General features: G+C 45.8%; 1 protein-coding gene across 6 annotated transcripts in view; it reads right to left on the bottom strand.

Moving 5' to 3' along the window:
• The window catches only part of RUBCN (rubicon autophagy regulator), a 74,807-nt gene that overhangs the window by 11,942 nt on the left and 40,103 nt on the right, over positions 1–22,762 (bottom strand). For 3 of the 6 annotated variants that reach the window (XM_063704547.1, XM_063704548.1, XM_019023382.4), the window contains 11 exons: positions 19,193–19,276; positions 18,645–18,804; positions 17,651–17,757; positions 15,834–15,990; positions 14,742–15,275; positions 13,313–13,357; positions 11,080–11,175; positions 9,989–10,104; positions 8,632–8,842; positions 7,970–8,071; positions 5,347–5,421 (listed from right to left, as the gene is read on the bottom strand). In XM_063704547.1, the coding sequence (XP_063560617.1) occupies positions 5,347–5,421; positions 7,970–8,071; positions 8,632–8,842; positions 9,989–10,104; positions 11,080–11,175; positions 13,313–13,357; positions 14,742–15,275; positions 15,834–15,990; positions 17,651–17,757; positions 18,645–18,804; positions 19,193–19,276 (1,687 nt within the window). The remainder of the gene's footprint in view (positions 1–5,346; positions 5,422–7,969; positions 8,072–8,631; positions 8,843–9,988; positions 10,105–11,079; positions 11,176–13,312; positions 13,358–14,741; positions 15,276–15,833; positions 15,991–17,650; positions 17,758–18,644; positions 18,805–19,192; positions 19,277–22,762) is intronic. The other 3 variants (XM_019023384.4, XM_019023383.4, XM_019023385.4) reach the window with 3 other exon arrangements.

Below are 22,762 nucleotides of genomic sequence, written 5' to 3'. Positions count from 1 at the left end.
AAACATTTTCTGAATAAATGATTAATTGGCTAAAAGCAATTAACAGCTATTTCAAATTCCATCCTGTTTGGGAGTAACACAAAAGAAAAAAAAAAATCTTAGCTATCCCTGAATAAGGAGCTAACCAATTTTCTTATTTTCGTGCCAGGCTATTAAAGAAAATACTACATGCCAGAAAGAACAGACAGGTGGTAATTCACGGTTTCTAAGGAAACCATTGCCTTCATAAAACTATTTAGCAGTTCTTTATCCTCACAGAGAAGAAACCTTTTTTTTTCCTTTGAGAGAAAAAATCATTCTCTCTTCAGAAAATACAATTGAGTCACACTGTAACGTGTTTCTTCCTTTTACTAGAGGTAAAGTGAGGTCGGAGGTACATGCAGGGGCTTCCTAGGCAATCATGAATACGTCCAAGAGTGGGGAGGGGCCACCCAGCTTCGGAGGCAAGGCTCTGACCCCGGACTGGAGGGAGACAAGCACACTCATCAAAGGGGCCATGACCCCTGACCCCGGCCAAGGACCACGCAGCTCTGCGGGTCCTGGGCCTGCACTGCAGCCCTCATCACTCTCTGGTCGGTTCAAGCAGACAACTAAGTTGATGCGGGTGAAACCCTACTGAAGATCTGGATAAAAGCAGACCAAGGTCTAAGCCAGAGAACTGAGGAGTGAAGAGAGGGGGAGCTGCCTATCTGGATGGATTCAACGTGTCCCAAGTGAGAGCACTTAAGAAGGAGGTCTGAGACACTCAGCATCCAAGTGGAATTTAACATAATTCTGAAACTTTTTATTGATTTTTTTGTACAAAAACAAGTATTGTTTTGCAAGAGAACTGATTTCAGGTGCTTCTGATGCATCAGATATTAGGTTGAGTCATCGCAGTTTTTGCCATTACTTTTGCACCAACTTCATAGAATAAGGCCATTATTACTGACTGAAAAAAGTTTAAAAATATAAAAACAAGTAACAACAAAAACAATGACAAGTTATAAGGAGAAGAATTTGCCGCGTGTCCAGACACTGGTATTGAACGATCAGAGAAGAGCTGGTTAAAACCTTGGTACCTTAGCAAACTACGCAAATTTTTAAACGAAGTAAGTGAGTCACAAGAAGAGTCAACTTCAGAATGTACTGGCCAGTTTGATGCCGGTTTCCATCCTGCTTTCTTTCTAGAAGATAAGGTGATACCCAACGTATCTGGGAATCCAACTTCAACAAATTTTCTGTAATTGCTGACTCAAAAGGAAACACTTCAAAATGGAGAACCCAAAGTATTCTTGTTTTATAAAGAGAAAAAAAGTAATTAAAAAAGGGATGGGGGAGAAGGAACTGATTACCTTGACCTTGAATTGGATATAATTTTGAAACTTGTCAGAAAGTATAGCTCATCAACGTTCCTTTTTATCTATTATGCCAGCTATCAATTTATTGTCTTTCAACTCCAAATCTGCCCTTGTTTTTGCCTGCTCTGCAATAATGAAGCTGGACACAGAAACATTTCTCCTTTGCCAGCTGGCATGATGTGAGGTTTTGCGGTAGAGGGCACTGGAGGGGTGCTGGAGGCAGAAGGGGTTTCCCCGGCTGGCTCTGGTTGCTCCTCTAAGCTGACTCCGGGGGAAGCACACCTTGGGCAGCTTTGCAGCAGAGTGCCACGAGTGACGCCCTCATAAACAGCTCCCTCGGCACCTGCCAGAAGAGCTTCCCTGGAGAGCTTTACAGTGAGTGCCACTGGCCTACCACCTTCCCACAGAGGGCTTTCACCAGTACCCTTGGGCTCTGAGATAGCACCTCCCATGGGCACCCTCCCTCAGCACCCCAGGGAACAGTTTCCTGGTGACAGCTGCTGGCATGCCACCTCCCTGTGGAGAGCGTCCCCTGGCACCATCTCAGGGCAGCTCTGTGTTTCAGGGAACCCCACCATCCAGCAAGCCAGGACGTCTGGATCTCAGCCTTGGGGATGTATCACTCCTTCACATTTATTCCTACCCCAGATGCTCCATCTCAGCCCCAGGGGTAGTGACTGCTCCTCTCTCTGCTCCTTCTGTGCACCCCCCTTTTTTTTTGAGGTGAAGTTTCACTCTTGTCACCCAGGCGGGAGTGCAGTGGCATGATCTCGGCTCACTGCAACCTCCACCTCCCAGGTTCAAGCAATTCTCCTGCCTCAGCCTCCAGAGTGGCTGGGATTACAGGTGCACGCCACCACACCCGACTGATTTTTGTATTTTTAGCAGAGACAGGGTTTCACCATGTTGGCCATGCTGGTCTCAAACTCCTGACCTCAGGTGATCCACCCGCCTCGGCCTCCCAAAATTCCAGGATGACAGGCGTGAGCCACCGCTGATCTCAAACTCCTGACCTCAGGTGATCCGCCCACCTCGGCCTCCCAAAATTCCAGGATGACAGGCGTGAGCCACCGCTGGTCTCAAACTCCTGACCTCAGGTGATCCACCCACCTCGGCCTCCCAAAGTTTCGGGATGACAGGCGTGAGCCACCGCTGGTCTCAAACTCCTGACCTCGGGTGAGCCGCCCGCCTCGGCCTCCCAAAGTTCTGGGATGACAGGCGTGAGCCACCGCTGGTCTCAAACTCCTGACCTCAGGTGATCTGCCCACCTCGGCCTCCCAAAGTTCCGGGATGACAGGCTAAGCCACCACGTGCGGCTTCTCCTGTGCACTCTTGAGAGTCTTCTTTACTCCTCACGAGCCAGTTTTCCATTCCATGATTCCCACATTATAGTAGAAATAATTCTTTATATTAAACTTTCCCTATTCAAATTACTGTGTAGTTTCTGTCTCCTGATCGGACCCTGACTAGATACATCTATGCACAAGATGAAAATTCAGGAAGAATCTACAAAGGAAGATAAAGAAAAATTGATGCAGCTATAATAGAAGAAGATGGAGATGGGGAAAAAAAATAACAACAACAAAACTCTAAATCCAAAGAAGTTGAAAAGACTGTCTGAGATTGGGAGCTTATGAAAGATATCAAACCAACTTGGCAGACACCATCAGCAGAAGTAGATGACGTGAAAGACACAAAAGATGACGCATCACACATTGGATAATTCCATTTATACGAAGTGTCCAGAAAAGGCAAATCTACAGAGACAGAAAGACGAGCAGCTGAGTGGGGCTGGGAGTGGAGACAGGAATTCACCGTAAACTGACACAAGGGATACTACTGGGGCGATGCAATGTTTTCAGGCTGGATTATGGTGATGGCTGTACAACTTGGTAAATTTACCAACAATCGTTGAGTTGTACACTTGAAGTGGATGAATTCTTTTTTTTTTTTTGAAACAGGGTCTTGCTCTGTCACCCAGGATGAAGTGCAGTGGCATGATCATGGTTCACTGTAGCCTCGACCTCCCCAGATCAAGCAATCCTCCCACCTCAGCCTCCAGAGTGCTGGGATTACAGGCACGCACCACCACACACAGCTAATTCTAAAATATGTTTTTGTAGAGATGGGGTCTCACTATGTTTCCCAGGCTGGTCTCCAACTCTTGGCCTCAAGAAATCCTCCTACCTCAAGCCTCCCAGAGTGCTGGGATTACCGACATAAACAGTCAGTATGCCCAGCCTAAAAAGCAGCTTTTTAATTGAAAAACATTTCACATTCTTAGTGTAAAACCTGTCATGTGTATAAAAATTTTAAAGCCCCCAAAATGGGGAAAGGAAGCATGCTAGAAAGACCAAATCAAGGCCTGCCTGGTGGTGAGAGCAGATTGGACACGCTCTGAGGGAGAAGTGGCTGACACTCAACACACGCCCCCACAAAGGACTGGAGCTAAACACACCGGAAACCAGTTAGAAAGGGAGTCAGGATAACTCCTTCTCAGGCAGGGAAGACTCATGTTAGAATCAATGACAGTCGTTCAGGAGTAGGAAAAAAACAAACCTAATTACTTTTATTTCTCCAATCTTAAAAAAGTTAAGTTGATACCATAATATTTGTACATATTGATAGGGCACAAGTGATATTTTGATACATGCATACAATGTGTAATGGTCAAATCAGGGTATTTAGAATATCCATTGATTGAACATTTATCATTTCTCTGTGTTGGGAATACTTCCAATCTCTTCTAGCTATTTTGAAATGCACAATACGTCAACTACAGCCACGCTACTGTGCTACTGAACACTAGAACTCATCCCTTCTAACTGTATGGTTGAACCCACTAACCAACCTCTCTTTACGCCCCAACCCACCTCCTCCCCAGCCTCTGTAACTATCACTCTCTTCTCTATCTCCATGAGATCAACTTTTTTAGCTCCCACATATGAGTGAGAACACGGGGGCTCCTGTAATATTTGTTTTTATTTCTCTAAATCTTGATCTAATCTTACATAATTATTTCAAATTCTAATGCCCAACAATATTAAAAGTTTTAATAAAAAGTTCTGGGCCTGGCGTGGTGGCTCACTCCTGTAATTCCAGCATGTTGGGAGGCCGAGGCAGGCAGATGACGAGGTCACGAGTTTGAGACCAGCCTGGCCAACATGGTGAAACCCTGTCTTTACTAAAAATACAAAAATTAGCCAGGTGTGGTGGCAGCTGCCTATAGTCCCAGCTACTTGGGAGGCTGAGGCAGGAGAATTGCTTGAAACCGGAAGGCAGAGGTTGCAGTGAGCCGAGATTGCGCCATTGCACTCCAGCCTGGGCAACAAGAGCAAAACTCCGTCTCAAAAAAAATACAAAAGTTCTGAGTTTTGTTGTTTTTGTGTTTTAAAGCCATTCTGAGTAGAAAACTGCTACTTTCTTTCAATTAACCTCACCTACAGGAAACCTACTTGTTTGGATCACAAAGCAAGAACAAACATCTACAGCAGTAAATCCTACTTGTACACAAAGTACCCAGAAGAGATGGTACACAAAGTACCCAGAAGAGATGGCTTTCTAAAAGTTGGCTCTGCAAATTCAAAGTTCTAAAGAGACAGTAAGCTTCATACCATTCTATCCTACTTTTGCTGTCTGAATGTGTGGCAGGAGCTTAGGTATAGGTTTGAACTAAAATTCTTCATCTAACTATTCCTTTCTAAACTGTCCACTACCTCCATCAGTCACAATGGCCACTAAATCTAAATTTATCACCGTAGGGAAAGATCACCAAGGACAAACTTGTGAGGAAGATTGTTGGGGTCACATGAGGAAGAATCAGTGAGTATCTGAATTGTTCCTGGCTTGTTGTTCTGGCTTAGCTCCAGTTTCTTCCAACTAGTTCTCCAGCCCCTACAGTCCTCGTAACCTTGACAGTTATCACATGATTAAGTATATACGAAAGCTGGTGCAACATTCTCACACATGCATCTATAAGCACATCCACGCTTGCAAAGTAGGCTACCTGAGAACATCGAGGCCAGTGACACTGACAGTCCGTTCTTTGATATGTGAGTCAGGTTAGATCCTTCGCTACCATCTGTGTAATAATGATGATAAAAGGGGGCCCTTAGTATTCCAGCAGGAAATAAACTAATATTCTATACCATATGTTCCTGGAATCAAAACTTGCCATTTGCTCCCAAACATGAAATGGCGTTTAGGAACTTGCATCCTTGGGTAGGTGCTCACTCTAGCTTGGAGGAGAGTTACCGCTACTTCCTACGCCAAGCCCAGCCTCAAGGACCTCCTACGACAGTGGTTCTCAGCCATGGGTGATTATGGCAATGACGGAGGCATTTCTGATTGTCTTGATACTGGGGAGGGGTTACCACTGGCATCTAGTAGGTAGAGGCTAAGAATGACGCTAAACATCTTACAGTCCACAGCCCAATCCGTCACAGCAAAGAATGATCCGGCCCACGTGTTGGGAAACCCCGGCCTAAGGTCTTTTACTTTAAGGATTTCTGTTCTGAAACAACTAGAGAATTAGCTGATTGAACATCTCCTCAGGGCCTACAACCACAGCAACAGTTTCTAACAGGAGTGCGCTTTGGGCCTCTCTCTCGGCAGGCTCCTTACAGACTGCACAGCTTCCTGGATCCCTGCTTTGCTGCAGGAAACAGATGTGGTAGTCAAGTGGATGGATCTGAATTTACCTCACTATTCTCCTCCTGAAATTCTGACTGCTGATCCTGGGAGTGAGGTCAGACCCTCTTTCTTTTTTTTAATTAGGAGATGAAGTCAATCACAGACTATGGTATAACAGTAAATAGATATTTTGTCTTTGTCTCCAGTTCCTGGTGAGAATTCCTAAAATTCTTGGAATTTCTTGAATCATTCAAGAAATTATTCAAAAGACGCCCCTTTCAATCATACCTGAGTTTATGCTAATGAGGAGACTCCTGGCAGGCCCCTAGATAGATAGCTTCACATTGGGGCAATTGGGGGCTATCGAAAGAACCAACCACGTCATTAGAGGGTTGGAGCTTTTACTCCCCCATCACCTCCAGGGAGCGGAGAGGGATCGAAGACTCAGCCCAGTCACCAGTGGCCGATGACTTAATCGATGGTGCCTATATAATGAAACTTCAATAAAAATTTGAACAATGATGTCCAGGCTTCCTGGTTGGTGAACACATCAATGCACCTGGGAGGGTGGTGCCCCAGACACCACGGGGGCAGGAGGAGTTCCTGTGCTCGTGATCTCTTCCTTAGTCCCTGTGTACTTCTTCATGTGGCTGCTCATTTGGATCCTTTACAACAGGCTATAATCATAAGCTTTCCCAAGTTCTGGGCATCATTCAAGCAAATTATCCTGCTTTGGGGAAGGGGGTCGTGGGAATCTCTGAATTTGTAGTCAGCCTACAAGCAGAAGGGCAGGTAGCTTGGTGACCTGTGTCTGGCATCTGAAGCAGAATTAATCTCACCGGACTGTAGCTGCAGGATCCGTGCTAACTCCAGGTAGTCAGTGCCAGAGCTAAATTGTAAGTCACCCAGTTGATGGTAGAGAATTGGAGAGGAGTTGGAAAATCACATACAAACAACCAAACACACAAAAGGAGTTTTAAATGACTACCTATTGTTGTCATACATAGAAATCAGAGACATTAAGGAGAACATAGAAGGAAGACTTCCTGAATACCTCGAAAATGTGTGAAAAAACGGAGTTTCTGAATGGGAAGAAACGTGTGGTTCCTCCATCTGGAGGCCTGTGCAGGCGAATGGGCTCTCTAGATTGTGTAAACAGGAAATCAAAGCCTCTTGCAACACAAGACCTATCTGTCATCACATTATGTTATAATGGAGAATTATAGATACAGTTCACCTCTGTCTACATACACAATGTTGTAACAGAGAATTATAGATACCATTCACTTCAGTAAGGAAACTACTCTTAGTTTCACCCATGAAGGAAGAGCGTTTGTCCCTGAACTGTTTTTTTGTTTGTGTGTTTGTTGTGCTGATGGGAACTTGAAGAGATCTATGATTTGCAGGAGTGGGACATTAACCTGATTTAACACAACTGCCTTCCCAGACTGGAACCCCACTGTTCCTCTATGCTGATACTCCCACCCCCACCAATAAAAACAGTCTGTGACTGTGCTGAGCAGTGAGCACCGACCGCAAGGGCAGAAATTCAAGCTCTACTTTGTAAACCTGATGTTTTTCCTTTTGTCCCCCTGCCCCCAATGATTCTTTTTGTCCTTTTCTCTTTTGAACACTCTGAAACAATTTCAGTTGTGTTATGGAACCCAAGAGAATAGGATTCTAATTTCAAGTGGTATGGACCAGCCCTACAAGCTGAAAGGAGGAGTCAGAGTGGGAACCCAGGAGAAAGACATCACTGAGGAGGACGTGTCAGGGTGACATCAACGAGCAGCCACTCCACCTGGAACACCTGCTTCCAGTGTTCTTCCCTACTGAAACTGTGAAGGGGTTTTGTTTTTAGCAGAAGGCTGTCCCTTACAATAGCTAACAACAATCCATAATGAAGATCTTCTACTTAGGAAACACTTCGCAGCTTATCATTCTAAATGGAAAGAAACGGAATAAAAGTTCCCTTGTAACAAAGTGTCACTTCTTACCTTGGATTTCAAATTCATCAACCTCATCAGCAGAGCCAGAGTCAGAGAGCTGTGCCGAATCACGTGAGCTGAACTGGGAGCTGCTGGAGGTGACCCGAAAGCCTGTTATGTTTAAAAACAAAAAGGAATAAACAGGGCAGAAAGAGGTCTTCTTGTCCTTCCAGTGTCACAATATAAGGGACCTGATATGACCTCAACAGAGAGAAATGGAAACTTTCCCTTTAGAAAGTTTCAAGTAAATAGAAGGTACTACTATCTGGGAAGCAAATCTGGGAGCAGTGTTCTTAGGTCTCCTCATATCAGAAAGCTATTCTGGAAGGGAGCTATTCCTTTATTTATATATATACATATATATATATTTAGAGCTGGGGTTTCACCATGTTGGCCAGGCAGGTCTCGAACTCCTGGCCTCAAGTGATCCACCCGCCTCAGCCTCCCAAAGTGCTGGGATTCCAGGCGTGAGCCACTCCGCCTGGCCTGGAAGGCAGGTATTTCTGATGCAGGAAACGGAGCGACTCTAGGATGAGTATTCCTAGCATGGTAGAAAAAAAGTACGACTACATAGAAATATCTGACAGCAGAGGAACCACTGGTTTGGGCACCAGGCCTTATGCTGAAGCTGGGAAAATGTGGGAACAGAAGCATCCACAGGCTCCACTGACTTCCGTGCTCAGCCTCCTGGTACATGGGGAGCAGGTTCTTGGTGCGGATTTGCTGGCGCCGAAGGCGGATCTTCTGCTTCAGCTCCTGGATCTCTCTATCACTGTCTTCCTCTTCCACTTCCTCCTCCTCTAGGCACTGGCTCATCATGTTGCACTTCATTAGCTCGATGGCAGCAATTAAGGACTCTGAGATGCTGAAGTGGGCATTCTCCTGGCGGAAGGAGAGCACCAAACAGGCAAAGGGTTAGAAGTATTGAATGACATACTCATTATAATGTGGAAAGGGGAGTTTCCAAGATAGGAACTGTTCCTGCCAAAAACACCCTGGAGAAATGGACATTTCTACTATGAGGAAAGCTGATGGCTGGAAAACCTATTCTAGGTTTTCTTCACTCTCTTACTTTGCCAAGCCTGTCCCTTCCTGTCTCATTTCTACATAAAAATATGATAGAGAAGAGGCCCAGGATTTCAATCAGGTTCTTTCCCAAAATCATACACCTGTACACAAAATATTAAGGTAAATGCTATGTCTCAAGATAAAAGTGCTTTGTAGTCTATAAAATGCTACACAGATGTCATTTATTGCTTATCTGAGCCTTAGAACAAAAGATAGAATTTGATTCTGGAAACAGAATTTACCTAAGGTGCCAGAGTCAAGGGAACCGCAATCATGCAGCAAAAACAATGCTGCCAGACGCAGCGGCTCACACCTGTGAATCCCAGCACTCTGGGAGGCCAAGCCCAGGAGTTCAAGACCCCAGACGCAGTGGCTCACACCTGTGAATCCCAGCACTCTGGGAGGCCAAGCCAAGGAGTTCAAGACCCCAGACACAGGGCTCACACCTGTTAATCCCAGCACTTTGGGAGGCCAAGCCCAGGAGTTCAAGACCAGCTTGGGCAACACAGGGAGACCTCCCCCATCTCTACAAAAAAATTTAAAAAATAGCCAGGTGTGGTGGTGCGTGTTTGTAGTCCCAGCTACTCGGGAGGCTGAGGCGGGAGGATTGCTCGAGCCCAGGAATTTGAGGCTGTAGTGAGCCATGACCGTGACACTGCACTCCAGCTTAGGTGACAGAGCAAGACTCTTGTCTCAAAAAAACAAAAACACACACACAAACTTGATGCTTCTCTGCCCAGGTTGGCTTCTAAGATAAAATCGCTAATAATTTGGACTCAGTGAGGGGCACATGCTCCCTGCAGAGTTCCTCAGAAACAGAACTTGCTGAGCTTCCCTTTACTGTGAACTTATTCTTTACTGTAATCTATACCCAAAACCTCATCAGAACAAATGGCACCACAGACCTTCAGACCCAATCTCCCAACTCACGAGCTCTTCATGAGGCCCTCAATTTCCCACCTTTTCCAGGTCGGCACAGCTGCCGAAGTCTTGCTCAGAGAGGTAGCTGATGAGGGACTGTCCTTCTGATGGTCTTCGGAACATGCCTTCCCCTGAGCACAGGTACCGACCACCTTCTGTGGGAAATGGAATGTGGATGAAACAGCCAGGCTTCTTCAGGAAGTCTTAAGCTTTTGTCATTAAAGATGCTCCCAAGTCTTCCCAGGTAACTGGGAATTAGAGGTTGGAAGAAGATGTCTACCTTCTAAAAGAATTCCTTGCACTTTGGGAGGCCAAGGCAGGCGGATCACAAGGTCAGGAGTTTGAGAGCAGCCTGGCCAACATGGCAAAACCCCATCTCTACTAAAAATACAAAAATTAGCTGGGCGTGGTGGCACATGCCTGTAATCCCAGCTACTCAGGAGGCTGAGGCAGGAGAATCATCTGAACCTGGGAGGCGGAGGTTGCAGTGAGCCAAGATTGCACCACTGCACTCCAGCCTGGGCAACAAGAGCAAAACTCTGTCTCAAAAAAAACAAACAAACAAACAAAAAAAGAATTTCTTGGAATCTTAGAATCCCAGAGCACTAAGCCTCTTGGTTGGAAAATGGTAGAATAAACAGAGAGAATCCTTCTGCCATCTAAAATTAAAGAGAACATGCTCTCCCTTGAACCATACAGTAAAGAAAAAACAAAATAAAAATGTAGAACTTTGGGCTGGGAGGCAGAAAAGGACACAAATGGCTTCCTCCTCTGCATGATTTCCACATAGAGTCTGTCTGCTGGTTACTAAGCCCAGATACTCCAAGGCCTCTTTTCAAGGTCCGTCTCATCCACTCAGAGAGCCATCCCATCTGGACCAGCCGACATACCCAGTGCCAACACCCAGCACGTAAGAGAGGGTGGGACCCCCAAGTCAGAGAGGAGCAAGAGAAATGGCAGAGCAGTGTGATTTCTAGCACGGGGGTTAAAAATGACAAAAGAGTGACTGAGACTGTAACGGTGTGTACCCTCTGGAGAGCTGAGATGAACCCCAAAACTCAGAGCTTAGCAGGCACAAGGGGTGAGCAGAGAAAATATACAATTTTAGCCCTGGCCTTCCTAGTACTCACCATATTCCATGTACAGAGAGCTGGGTGTGCTGACTTCACTGCTTTGACCAGAGTAGGGCAAAGGGCCTCTCAACTTCGCCTTATCATTGCAGGATTCTAATGATGATGACCACCAGCAAGTAAAAACACATACGAAATGAGCAACAGGTACATTCCCAACTCTGGAGTTTCAACATTTAACTGCACCCCTTCCCAAAGCCCTCCCAAGCAGGAGAGAGGCGGCACACCAACGGAACAGCCCAAGGGTACAGAAACACAGGGAGGGAAGGAGATGGCAGGTCAGTACATTCTAAGTGGAAAAGAAGAAACGTGATCCAGAATGGGGCAACATAAAGGAAAGAATCAAATCAAAATGGATTCATGGAATTTGCTTCTCTTTCCTTACATCTTTTAACCAAATATTACAGGAATATCAGCTGATTCCTATCCTCTTGACAAACCAATTTAGAAAAGTCTTTAGATGGTAAAACAAAGACAAGTGCATTGAAACTTTTCTGACATCTTGACATTAGGTTTTAAAGCAACATCAGAAGATTTACATTCACTAAGGAAATAAAATTCAGCAGCATCCTAAAAAGAAGCATCAAGGCAGTGCTGGAGAAGCCCAGGGAGAGGGCCCTGTAAGCAAAGGGCTCTGTTACGGGGCTCGGCCCAGCCTTACTGAAGAAGGGAGGGAGGGAAGGCTGGCGAGACAGACATTGCCTGGGACAGGAAGAGCGAGAGCTGGGAGGGAGAACAGTAGCAGGCAGGGTTTGCAGGAATGAGAAACTGATATTCTTCACAAGGAAACACAACATTTCCAGGACCACAGAAGGAAGAACAGGTGGAAAAGCAGGTGGGTGCTTGAAAATGAGCAGGATGCTGTGGGAGAGTGAATGACTGAGCTGCATCTAACCCATTTCCCTGACAGATGTTACCAACTTGCTCCTCTCACAAAAAATGCTACTCTGTGCAAGAGACAATTTTGTGTTCTTCTTGGGCCTCAAAGACTTCTGGTAGCCCTGGCCGTGGGCTCTGTTCCTTCCTACTGAACTGAGGACAAACTAGTAGTCGCCACGATGCCTTGGTAAAAAACCATGACATGACTTGGAAGGGACCTTCAAGATTCCCAAACAGCACACAACACAAACTCCACCACGACCTTAACCTCTTTGCAACATGTGGCCATTCAGCCTTTACTTACTGAGTTCACTACCTCCTAAGGCCACCATTTAACTAATTCTTAGAATTCCCTTACAGTCACTTGTTATCTGTCTTCTTACAATTTCTTATCTCCTTAAGAAGAACGCTATTCTAAATGACGGTCCTACAGACTTTATTCCTCTTTAACCATCTGTTTTCCAAGCTAACATACCCAATGGCCTCACCCACTTCCAGGAGGCCACGGCTTTCAGCCCTCTCTTACTACTCTGCCTTGCAGACACATTCCAGTGTTCATGTCCATGAATTATGGTACCCAGGATGGAACACAAATCTCAGTTTGAACACCACCATGAACACCAAGGAAACAGACTGAAATCAGTAGAAGAATCCTATGCAATAGCTGGAATGGGGTGCAGGGATTTATAGGGAAATGAAAACAGGTGAAAGAAAAAGGAAACAGAACTGCAGGAGAGGGAAAAAAAACAAAAAAACAAAAAACAAAAAAACCAAACATGCAAGTATATCTAAGACCACAGAAAGGGGATAAAATACATTCTGGTGTTAATTCAAGGAAAATAAAGTAATCCATAGGAAGTATTCAGTTATAAGAAAAATTCTGGGCCAGGTGTGGTGGATCACGCCTGTAATCCCAGCACTCGGGAGGCCAAGGCAGGAGGATCACTTGAAGCCAGGCGTTCAAGACCAACCTGGGCAACGCGGTGAAACCCTGTCTCTACAAAAAAAAAAAAAAAGTAAAAAAAATTTTAAAAAAGAAAAAAAAGTCTGCTACTGATTCATCATGATGCCTCAGACAAATAGCAGAGGCCTCAGTTTCACCTTTGGGCAAAACTGAATTGATAAGTCTTGACTCTGCCTCCCAGAAGCTGTTGAGAGACTGAACGAGGCATTTGGAATTGTGTATAGAAAACACATCATATGAAACACTGGTATCATTTTATAGACAGTTCCAAGCATCACAACAAGACCAGGCTAGCCAGACTTGATTTGACACCAGACTGAAGGAGGTTCTGAACTAAGAAAGGTGGTCACAGAACAGAACAAAGAGGAGGTGGAGGACCGATTCCCAAACCTGCAATGGGATCTTCAACTATAATGGTGATATTCCTGGGGCCTCCTGCCGGTAGACAGACAGGTGCAGAGGAGAGTCCAGATAGAGCAATGAGAATACAGAGAGAGAAAAAAAGTGTCCTAAATTTTACCCAGCAGAAGTGGGGATGGAACTCCCAAGAGGAAACCCCAGTTGTGAAGGACGGATGGCTTGTCCAAGAAGCTGCGCGTGACCCGTATTTCCTCAGATCCTTCCGCACACATTTTTGCTGGCTCCCTTTTTCCAAGGCAGGATTCCACTGGAATCCATATGGATTCAAGAGTGGGGCGGGAAAGTTTTACATGCTCAAAGGCCAGTGACTTGGAGTACGGCAGACATCAGGCCTGCAGCAGGAGATGTGAAGTGAGGGTCCAGCCCAGTCATCTTCACATCTAAGAAAGCTCATGGGAAGACAGGCTTTGATTTGGAGATTCTTCTCCTCAAGATTTCCAACAAGTTAAATCACATTCTTGAGGGAAAACAAAGACAAAAGTTTGTAATTCTGAAGGTTTCAGATGAGGGCCTTGGCTCTCACCTTTCCAGAAATTACAAAGAGAAAGCAACACTATCTCCAGTTGCTAAAGAAACCGCCCCCTCTTTTTTTTAGGTCCTTGAATTTTTCACATTTTATTTTTATATTTTATTTCTGGGGCTTTCCTGACCCAGAATGGCTTTGAGCACAAAGCTCCATGCTATACTTCCTCTTATGGAGATCCTACTACAAACAAAACCCAACCAAAGCCTGCCGGATACCACAAGCCGGGAAGGATGATGGCAGGGAGATGGCAAAAGCAAGGAGCCCCACCTTCCCCACGAGTAGGCTGCCCCTGCTATCAGCTGGTGTTTGGTGAGGGAGGTCCCAGCTGCCAGGGCCTCCTTATCTGACTGCCTCTCAGCCTGAATCAGTGATGCGGCCGTCAGCCCCACCGACTCAGTTGCTGGATCGCATCACCCTACGCTCACTATAGCCTTCGTTTTAATTAGAAACCCCATTATCTCTCTGCCTCTCTCACATTGGTATTATTACACCCTGGGCAAACTTCTAAGACGTCACAGGAAATGACAGAACTTAATGGGATTATTTTTAAAGCTCAATGATACTTTCCCCAATCCAAGAGATACTTTGAAAACTCGCGCTGTGATGAGTCACGCTATCCTCTGATGTTACCAAACTAGTAAAGAATCCAGGAAAACATTTAATATTAGCAACGTATAAAGAAACAAACATAAATAGACTTAGAGATTTTGAGTCTCGGTATTTCGTTATAAACTTCTTTCATTACAAAACAAGATGTCGTATCGTCAGAAACAGAACATCTCTTTCTGCCATCTGAAAAGTTCCCATAACAAGCCCTCTCTAACTCTCAATTCAGGGTCATCTTGCTAACTAGCAGCAGGTGTTCCTCATTACCTGGAGCTCCTCTGGAGGCAATGCTGGTATCCGAATGGGAGCGAATATGGCTTTTCTTTGCCCCACTGGTGACGGTGAGTGTCTGCCCCTCTGAGAAGCTGGACCTGCGGAGGACACTGGACAGCTGGCTCTCCCCACCTCCTTCTTGGTCCCCTAAGGAAGAGGCAGCAGAATCTGGCTTCTGGGAGCTGCTGGAGGAGAACAAATTGGAACTGCTGCTCTCGGCATTGCTGCTGTGACTCTGACAGCTGGCAGTCCGGCCTCGGGGGTCCAAGTTGCCAATGGCCAGGTACTCAGGCCCCTCACTGGCATCACCTGGGGAATCATTCTGGCTGCTGACCCAGGATGCCTCTATGGGGCTGGTCAGAGTACTGGAGCTCATTTCATTTGGGGTCAAAGGGGAATCCCTGGCTAGTGCAGAGACTGAAACTGGGGGGGCTTGGATGGTTTGATCCTCTGCTGGTGAGACGTGCCCTCTGCTTTCTTGAGGTTTCCGGGGAGGGCCAGAGAGTGAAAAGGAAGTAGATCTTCTCTCTAGAATATAAAAGGAAATGGTAAGGGGAGCAAGGGTGAGGTGGAATCCTGCAGTATGTATGAAGGACTGGGTGACCAGGACATACGATGTCACCTCAGAAACGGCAAGTCAAATAAAGTATAAAATTATTTAGAAGCAGCTAAGTCAAGAGTATGGGCTCCTGAGACAGTGCTTTATTGCTTATTAGTATGCATTCCTCATCTGAAAAATGAGCAGTAAGAGGACCGTTTGAAGGCTCAAATGGGATAACACATACAAACTGAACACAACAGAGCCTAGTACATGATTGGCAATCATTCGGTGTTAGCTAGTATTGAAATGCCTTCTTGGCAATGTGGATTAGAAACCAAGGGGACTCTACAAACATCTCTCTCTTCTGTTACTTCATGATTCTACTGAATTATTTCAAGCTAGTCACTATATAACTTGTAAAGATGTCCCTTAAGAAAAACTACCAACCCAAGTCTCAATTTTCCAAGCCTATGAGCAACCACAAAGTCTTCTTACTTTCCAGGGCTGGGGATAAATGTAATGACCACTTTTTCCTGTCCCCATACCTGAGCCATTGTTGGGCACGGATTGGTGGAGGCTAGAGAAGGACCCAAAGTAGGAATGCTGAGCATAGCTGTTTGGAGGGGTGTATGTGGAACTGGGCAGGGCTGTCAGGCTCTGGCTCTTTGTCACCAGCAGCGGGCTCTCATGCTTTCTGGCAAACTAAAAAGCAAAACAAAACCAAAAAATGTGTCAGAGTTAAGGACAAAGGGCCTCAGAGTGGGGGCAACGCAGTACTGCAGAAATGCCGTAGAAGCTACCTTTGCAGTAGGCCTGGACTTTAGCCAGAGCCTGTAGATACAGCAAGGCTACCTTCTACTACAGTATGTAATTTACAACTGTGAAACCACAGCATCTGCACTGGAATCCTTCCAGGTGTTAAACCAGGAGTACTTTATTACAGAGGCAGCACAACAAAGTGCTGATGTATGTGGAATCAGAAGTCAGACAGACTAGGGTTCAAATCCAGGCCCTGACACTTATCAGCTATTTGATCCAAACTTTGGACCACGTATCTACTCTGTGCCTCAGCAGCCTCCTTTATAAAATGAGATCAATGCCCACTCCACAGGGTTATGAAGATTCAATGAGATGATACATTTATCATACATAGCACCATGCCTGGCACATACAAAGTATTAAATGGATAGTAACCAACAATCAAAATTAAACGAATCAGGCCGGGCACACTGCCTCACACCTGTAATCCCAGCACTTCGGGAGGCCAAGGTGGGCAGATCACTTGAGATCAGGAGATCGAGACCAGCCTGGCCAACATGGTGAAACCCCGTCTCTACTAAAAATACAAAAATTAGCTGGGCGTGGTGGCGTGCACCTGTAATCCCAGCTACTCGGGAGGCTGAGACAGGAGAATCACTTGAACCTGGGAGGCGGAGGCTGCAGTGAGCCAAGATCATGCCACTGCATTCCAGCCCAGCCTGGACAACAAAGTAAAGACTCTGTCTCAAAATAATAATAATAATAATAATAATTAATTAAAAGAATCTGGAGAGATAGGGGATCTGCTTCTCTAAGAAGTGGGGACTCTGATTCCATTCTAGCTAAGGCACTGACTGGAGTATTAGTGATGGGATAAGTTAATTTTAGGCAACGAATTTTCTTTGTACTATAAAATTTTCTTTACATCAAAGAAAAAAACATGAAAAAACTGACCCCGTGTAACATTAAGCTATGCCAGGTCTGACACTAAACCCTACCCGATTCAGAACCATCCCTCTTTTCCCCAGATCTTTGTCAAGGCTTGGTATCCTCTGTCAAAAGATACCACAGGTTTAACAAAATCTACCTCCCCACTAGGTCTACTAAGCACACGACATAAGCCTAGACTTTCTACTTCAATAGGTACTTAACGGTACCTCCCCTCCTCCAAGCATTTTAAATGAAAGCCGGCCGGGCGCCGTGGCTCAGGCCTCTAATCCCAGCACTTTGGGAGGCCGAGGTGGGAGGATCACGAGGTCAGGAGATCGAGACCGTCCTGGCCAACATGGTGAAAGTCTGTCTCTGCTAAAAATACAAAAAAATAGCTGGGTGTGGTGGCGGGCGCCCGTAATCCCAGCTACTCGGGAGGCTGAGGCACAAGAATCGCCTGAACCCAGGAGATAGAGGTTGCAGTGAGCTGAGATTGCACCACTGCACTCCAGCCTGGGCAACAGAGTGAGACTCTGTCTCAGAAAAAAAAAAAAAAAATGCAAGCCTTTCAGCTCACAAAAATGGCTAAGTGAAAAAGTTTGCTGTAGAGGGCTACATCCTGCTGAGCTCCAGGGACCCAGCTTAGATGTGGATAATTCCTTGTCCCCCGTACCATGGACGCGTCGATCTGAGCCAGGAGGCGGGGGTTGTTCTGTTCCACTGCTTCCAGGCACTGCAGCATGGCCGTGACGTGAGCGTCACTTAGCAGGAAGGCAGCATCTGGGGAGAGAAAAGCTGCCACAGTGATAGAGCCCATCAGGGAGGCCTTGAGAGAAGCTTGAGGAAGCAGAAAGGGAGAGGTAAGGATGAATGAGGAGGAGGGTGAAGGCAGATCAGAAACAAAGTAGAGGAGAGGCTGAAGAACGCGAGGTGCAGCAAAATGGCCAGGGCAAGAGGCTTCAACGTCAGAAAAATCCAGATTTGAATCCTGGCTCTGAGTGACTTTGGCCAAGTCGCCTAACCTCCTGGAGCCCTGCGGATTGGAAACAGTAGCACCAATGCCCAACTCTCGGGGCTGCTGTGAAGATACTGGACAGCAGTGACGGGCACACAGGAAACTCGTGGTAAATGGTGGCTATTCTTACGGTTTGTGTGTGTGGCCGTAGGGGACGACCTTAACCTAAAGTTGGATTGTGTCTTACTTGGGAGGTGAGAGGTAAGTCTGGATATATGTTTCTGAGTAGAATCCCTATGGCATCAAGTGAAAAACAGGAAGCCCTGCTGGGCGCGGTGGTCATGCCTGTAATCCCAGCACTTTGGGAGGCCAAAGCAGGCAGATCACCTGAGGTTGGGAGTTCGAGACCTGCCTGACCAACATGGAGAAACCCCATCTCTACTAAAATTACAAAATTAGCCGGGCATGGTGGCACATGCCTGTAATCCCAGCTACTCAGGAGGCTGAGCCGGGAGAATCGCTTGAACCCAGGAGGCGGAGGTTGCAGTGAGCCGAGATCACGCCATTCCACTCCAGCCTGGGTGACAAGAGCGAAAGTCCATCTCAAAGAAAAAAAGAAAAATAGGAGGCCCTGGTACCAGAGGGGTAGAGGATAGTGAGGTGGGTGACAACGAGGAAGCACAGATGACAGTCCTAAGTGGCCTCTACCTACCTGTGTAGAATTTTCTGATATACTGTCTATCCCCGAGCAGGGGCCGGAGCTGGGCTGAGAGGCAGTGGTACTGCAGGCTGTGCTGCAGCCACAGCTCGGCAACAGCACGTTCACTGGCACCATCGGCACTGCTCTGGTCGTTCTCGTGCACGCTGATGAACTGGGAAGCAAAGGGGCATGAGTCAAAACACACATCCTGGTAGATACGGCAAGATTGAGGCCTAATGACCTGAGAACTAAATTGAGACAGGTAAGGGAAATGCTTTGAAAGGCTTCACCCTGGGTCCCATGTAGGCAGGCTTTTTTGAAAATAGCAAAACTTTTTTTCCCTTCCCCAGAGGAGAAAAAGTGGCCTGGACCAATGGGTTTGCATGTTTTTTTTTTAAGCAAATAAAGTCAGTCCCTACAGGGATAATTAATTTCCTTTCCTCAGCTGATAGGCAACTGGACATATTCCCTCCTTGGAGCCTAGAAGATTCTTCTGACAGAGCCTCAAACAGTGAAGACCCACAGCTCTGCCAGCACAGCCGCTCTGCTCTCACTCTTACCTTCTCCACGTGAAGGGCCGAGTGGGGACTGAGCCACCGGATGTCTTTCACGAACTGCCAGTAATCAGTCTGGTGGCGGCACGCCTGCGAAGGGAACACACGATGAGCAAATCACGACCATTCTGGACCAGATCTAGTTCTAGGGTTGGCATTCAAAGACAGGAAAAGGACCACAACCTTCCCTTGCCTCATCAAAGGTTCTTAGCAGCAATCAAAGGATACACACAGAGGCCAGGGGTGGTGGCTCACACCTGTAAACCCAGCACTTCAGGAGGACTGCTTGAGTCCAGGTAGACTGGCCCATCTCTACAAACAATTTAAAGCTTACCCCGAGTGGTGGGACATGCCTTAGTCCCAGCTACTCAGGAGGCTGAGGTGGGAGAATCACTTGAGCCTGGGAGGTCAAAGCTGCAGTGAGCCATGATTGTGCCACTGCACTCCTGCCCGGGCAACAGAGTGAGACCCTAACTCAGAAAAAAAAAAAAAAGGAATTTAAAAAAAAAAAGGAATACTACACTTGACATATGTTTACCCTTTTAAAGAATAATTGTTAAAGATTATTTTAATCATTCTTTTGAACAGGTAACATATGCATATGACATACAAGGTATACAGTAATAATAATGTTTTCTTTTTCTTTTTGTTTGAGACAGAGTCACTCTGTCGCCCAGGCTGGAGTGCAGTGGCGTGATCCAGCTCACTGCAACCTCCCCCTCCCATGCTGAAGCGATTCTCATGCCTCAGCCTCCCGAACAGCTAGAACTACAGGCACATGACATCACGCCTGGCTAATTTTTGTATTTTTAGTAGAGACGGGGTTTTACCATGTTGGCCAGGCTGGTCTCAAACTCTGAGCCTCAAGTGATCTGCCCGCCTTGGGTCACTCGTGTTGGGATTACAGGCATGAGCCACCGTACCTGGCTGAAAATAATGGTTTCTACTCCTTTCTCTCTACCGTTCTGTTTTCTAAAAAATAATTCTTAAAACTGGTAAAGAGCTATTTGTTAAAAGCCAGAGCTGGATGTCTTTAGCCCCTACTGCAAAAGCAAAATCAAATAAGGAAACATCTACTTTTCCACGCCACCCAGGTCAGGGAAGAGCTGTGGAGGCAAAGAAATGCCCAGACCAGATGAAATGGTCTCGCGCTGGGACAGGCCTCAACGTGCAAAATGTTTGTACCATAACAACCCAATTGTTGTTTTTCGATAACCTTTTCTGAGACTACTGGGTAGGGATTTAAACTAAAATCTAAATAATTAAAAATATATAGAGCTAGCACAAGTATCAAGAGACAGACCAGGCCAGGCACGATGGTTCATGCCTGTAATCTCAGCACTTTGGGGGGCCGAGGTGAGCAGATCACTTGAGCCCAGAGAACAGCCTGGGCAACATAGCGAGACCCCATCTCTACTAAAAAATCCAAAAAGTTAGCCAGGTGTGGTGGCATATGCCTGTAGTCCCAGCTGCTTGGGAGGCTGAGGTGGGAGGATCACAAGAGCCCAGGAGGCAGAGGTTGCAGTAAGCCGAGATCGTGCTACTACACTCCAGCCTGGATGACAGAGAGAGATCCTGTCTTAAAAAAACAAACAAAAAAAGAGACAAAGACCAATCAATGGAACAAAATAAATAGCCTGAAAGAGACCTTAAGATATATCAGAACTTAATACACAATCTAAAACCATCTCAACAGTCAGAGGTGCTTCTTTGTAAAAAGTCTTTCTTCTCGCCTCTATACTGGGAGGGTAGAAGTGAGAACCGGAAATGTCAGATGTGCAGGCTCTTTTGACAATAAACATCATGAAGACCTTCAGTATTCTGGTGGTAGTGTGGCAGGGACTGTGGTATCTGGCTGAGTGGATTTTAAGTGGCCAGCCAGGGTTGGGCAGCCGTGGGACATCAACTCCAGCATGTCTCTTGGTTACATCATTTTTAAGTGAAAAGCGTGTAAAATTGTGGCCGGGTGCGGTGGCTCACGCCTGTAATCCCAGCACTTTGGGAGGCTGAGGTGGGAGGATCACGAGGTCAGGAGATCAAGACCACAGTGAAACCCCGTCTCTACTAAAAATACAAAAAAATTAGCTGGGCGTGGTGGTGGGCGCCTGTAGTCCCAGCTACTCGGGAGGCTGAGGCAGGAGAATGGCATGAACCCGGGAGGCGGAGCTTGCAATGAGCTGAGATCGCGCCACTGCACTCCAGCCTGGGTGACAGAGCGAGACTCCGGTCTCAAAAAAAAGAAAAGCATGTAAAATTGGTTTCTTTTCTTCAGACAAAATTTTAAACTAACTTAAACCCTTAAATAAACTACTTTTTTGTTTGGGAAAAAAATGGAAAAAATTGATTATTCAAGAAATATTGTTGAGAAAATTGGCTGGCTAGAAGTAGACCAATTTAGGCATTCTCCTTAAATCATATAAAATAAATATGATTTATTTTATAAATTCCAGAATAAATTCCACCTGTATTGAAGAGTTAAAAAGGAAAAAGGAAACTACAAATCCACTAAAGAAAAGTAAGGATATTGGATTTCTATGCAGATAAAACTTTCATTGTTTAAAAGCAGAAGTGCAAATCAAGCCGGGTACAGGGGCTCACGTCTGTAATCCCAACACTTTGGGAGGCTGAGGTGGGAGGGTCACCTGAGTCAGGAGAAGTTCGAGACCAGCCTGGTCAACATGGTGAAACCCTGTCTCTACTAAAGATACAAAAATTAGCCGGGCATGGGGCACATGCCTGTAGTCCCAGCTACTCGGGAGGCTGAGGCAAGAGAATCACTTGAGCCTGGGAGGTGAAGGTTGCAGTGAGCTGAGATCAAGCCACTGCCCTCCAGCTTGGGCAATAGTGCAATACTCTGTCTCAAAAAAAAAAAATAATAATAATAATGCAAGTTCTGATTCAGCAGGTCTTTCCTTGCTACAAAAGTGCAAATCATAAAGGGAGAGGGATAAATTTTATTAATAAATTTCTTTACATAAAAAAAGAATGTTTAGCATTTTTTATAATAGCAAATAAAGAAAAATATGTAAACAATTTTTTTTTTTTTCCAAGACGGAGTCTTGCTCTGTCACCCAGGCTGGAGTGCAATGGTGCAATCTCGGCTCACTGAAACTTCTGCCTCCCAGGTTCAAGCGATTCTCCTGCCTCAGCCTCCCGAGTAGCGAGGATTACAGGTGTCTGCCACCACACCTGGCTAATTTTTGTATTTTTAGTAGAGATGGGGTTTCACCATGTTGGCCAAGCTGGTCTCGAACTCCTGAACTCAGGTGATCCACCCACCTCAGCCTCCCAAGGTGCTGGGATTACAGGCGTGAGCCACCACACCCGGCCTATATGTAAACAACTTGAACATTTATCAGTAGAGTACTGATTAAATTAGGGTACACTTGTAATATATACACATTAAAAGCAATGCTACAAAGAAAAAAAAAAGACTACAGTGGTAGACTCAAAAAAAAAAAAAAAAGAGCAGTGCTATATTCTTTGCTGAAAGAATGGCTTTCCAATTCTCCCAACCTTGACAAAGAAGCACTCAAGTTGGGTATAGATAATTCTCTAGAATAAACATGCACTTTT

The sequence above is a fragment of the Gorilla gorilla genome, chromosome 2, assembly GCF_029281585.2.
Source record: "Gorilla gorilla gorilla isolate KB3781 chromosome 2, NHGRI_mGorGor1-v2.1_pri, whole genome shotgun sequence".
Taxonomy (NCBI): Eukaryota; Metazoa; Chordata; class Mammalia; order Primates; family Hominidae; genus Gorilla; species Gorilla gorilla.
Note: the sequence above shows the minus strand (reverse complement) of the source record. Positions and strands in the feature narration are given on the sequence as shown.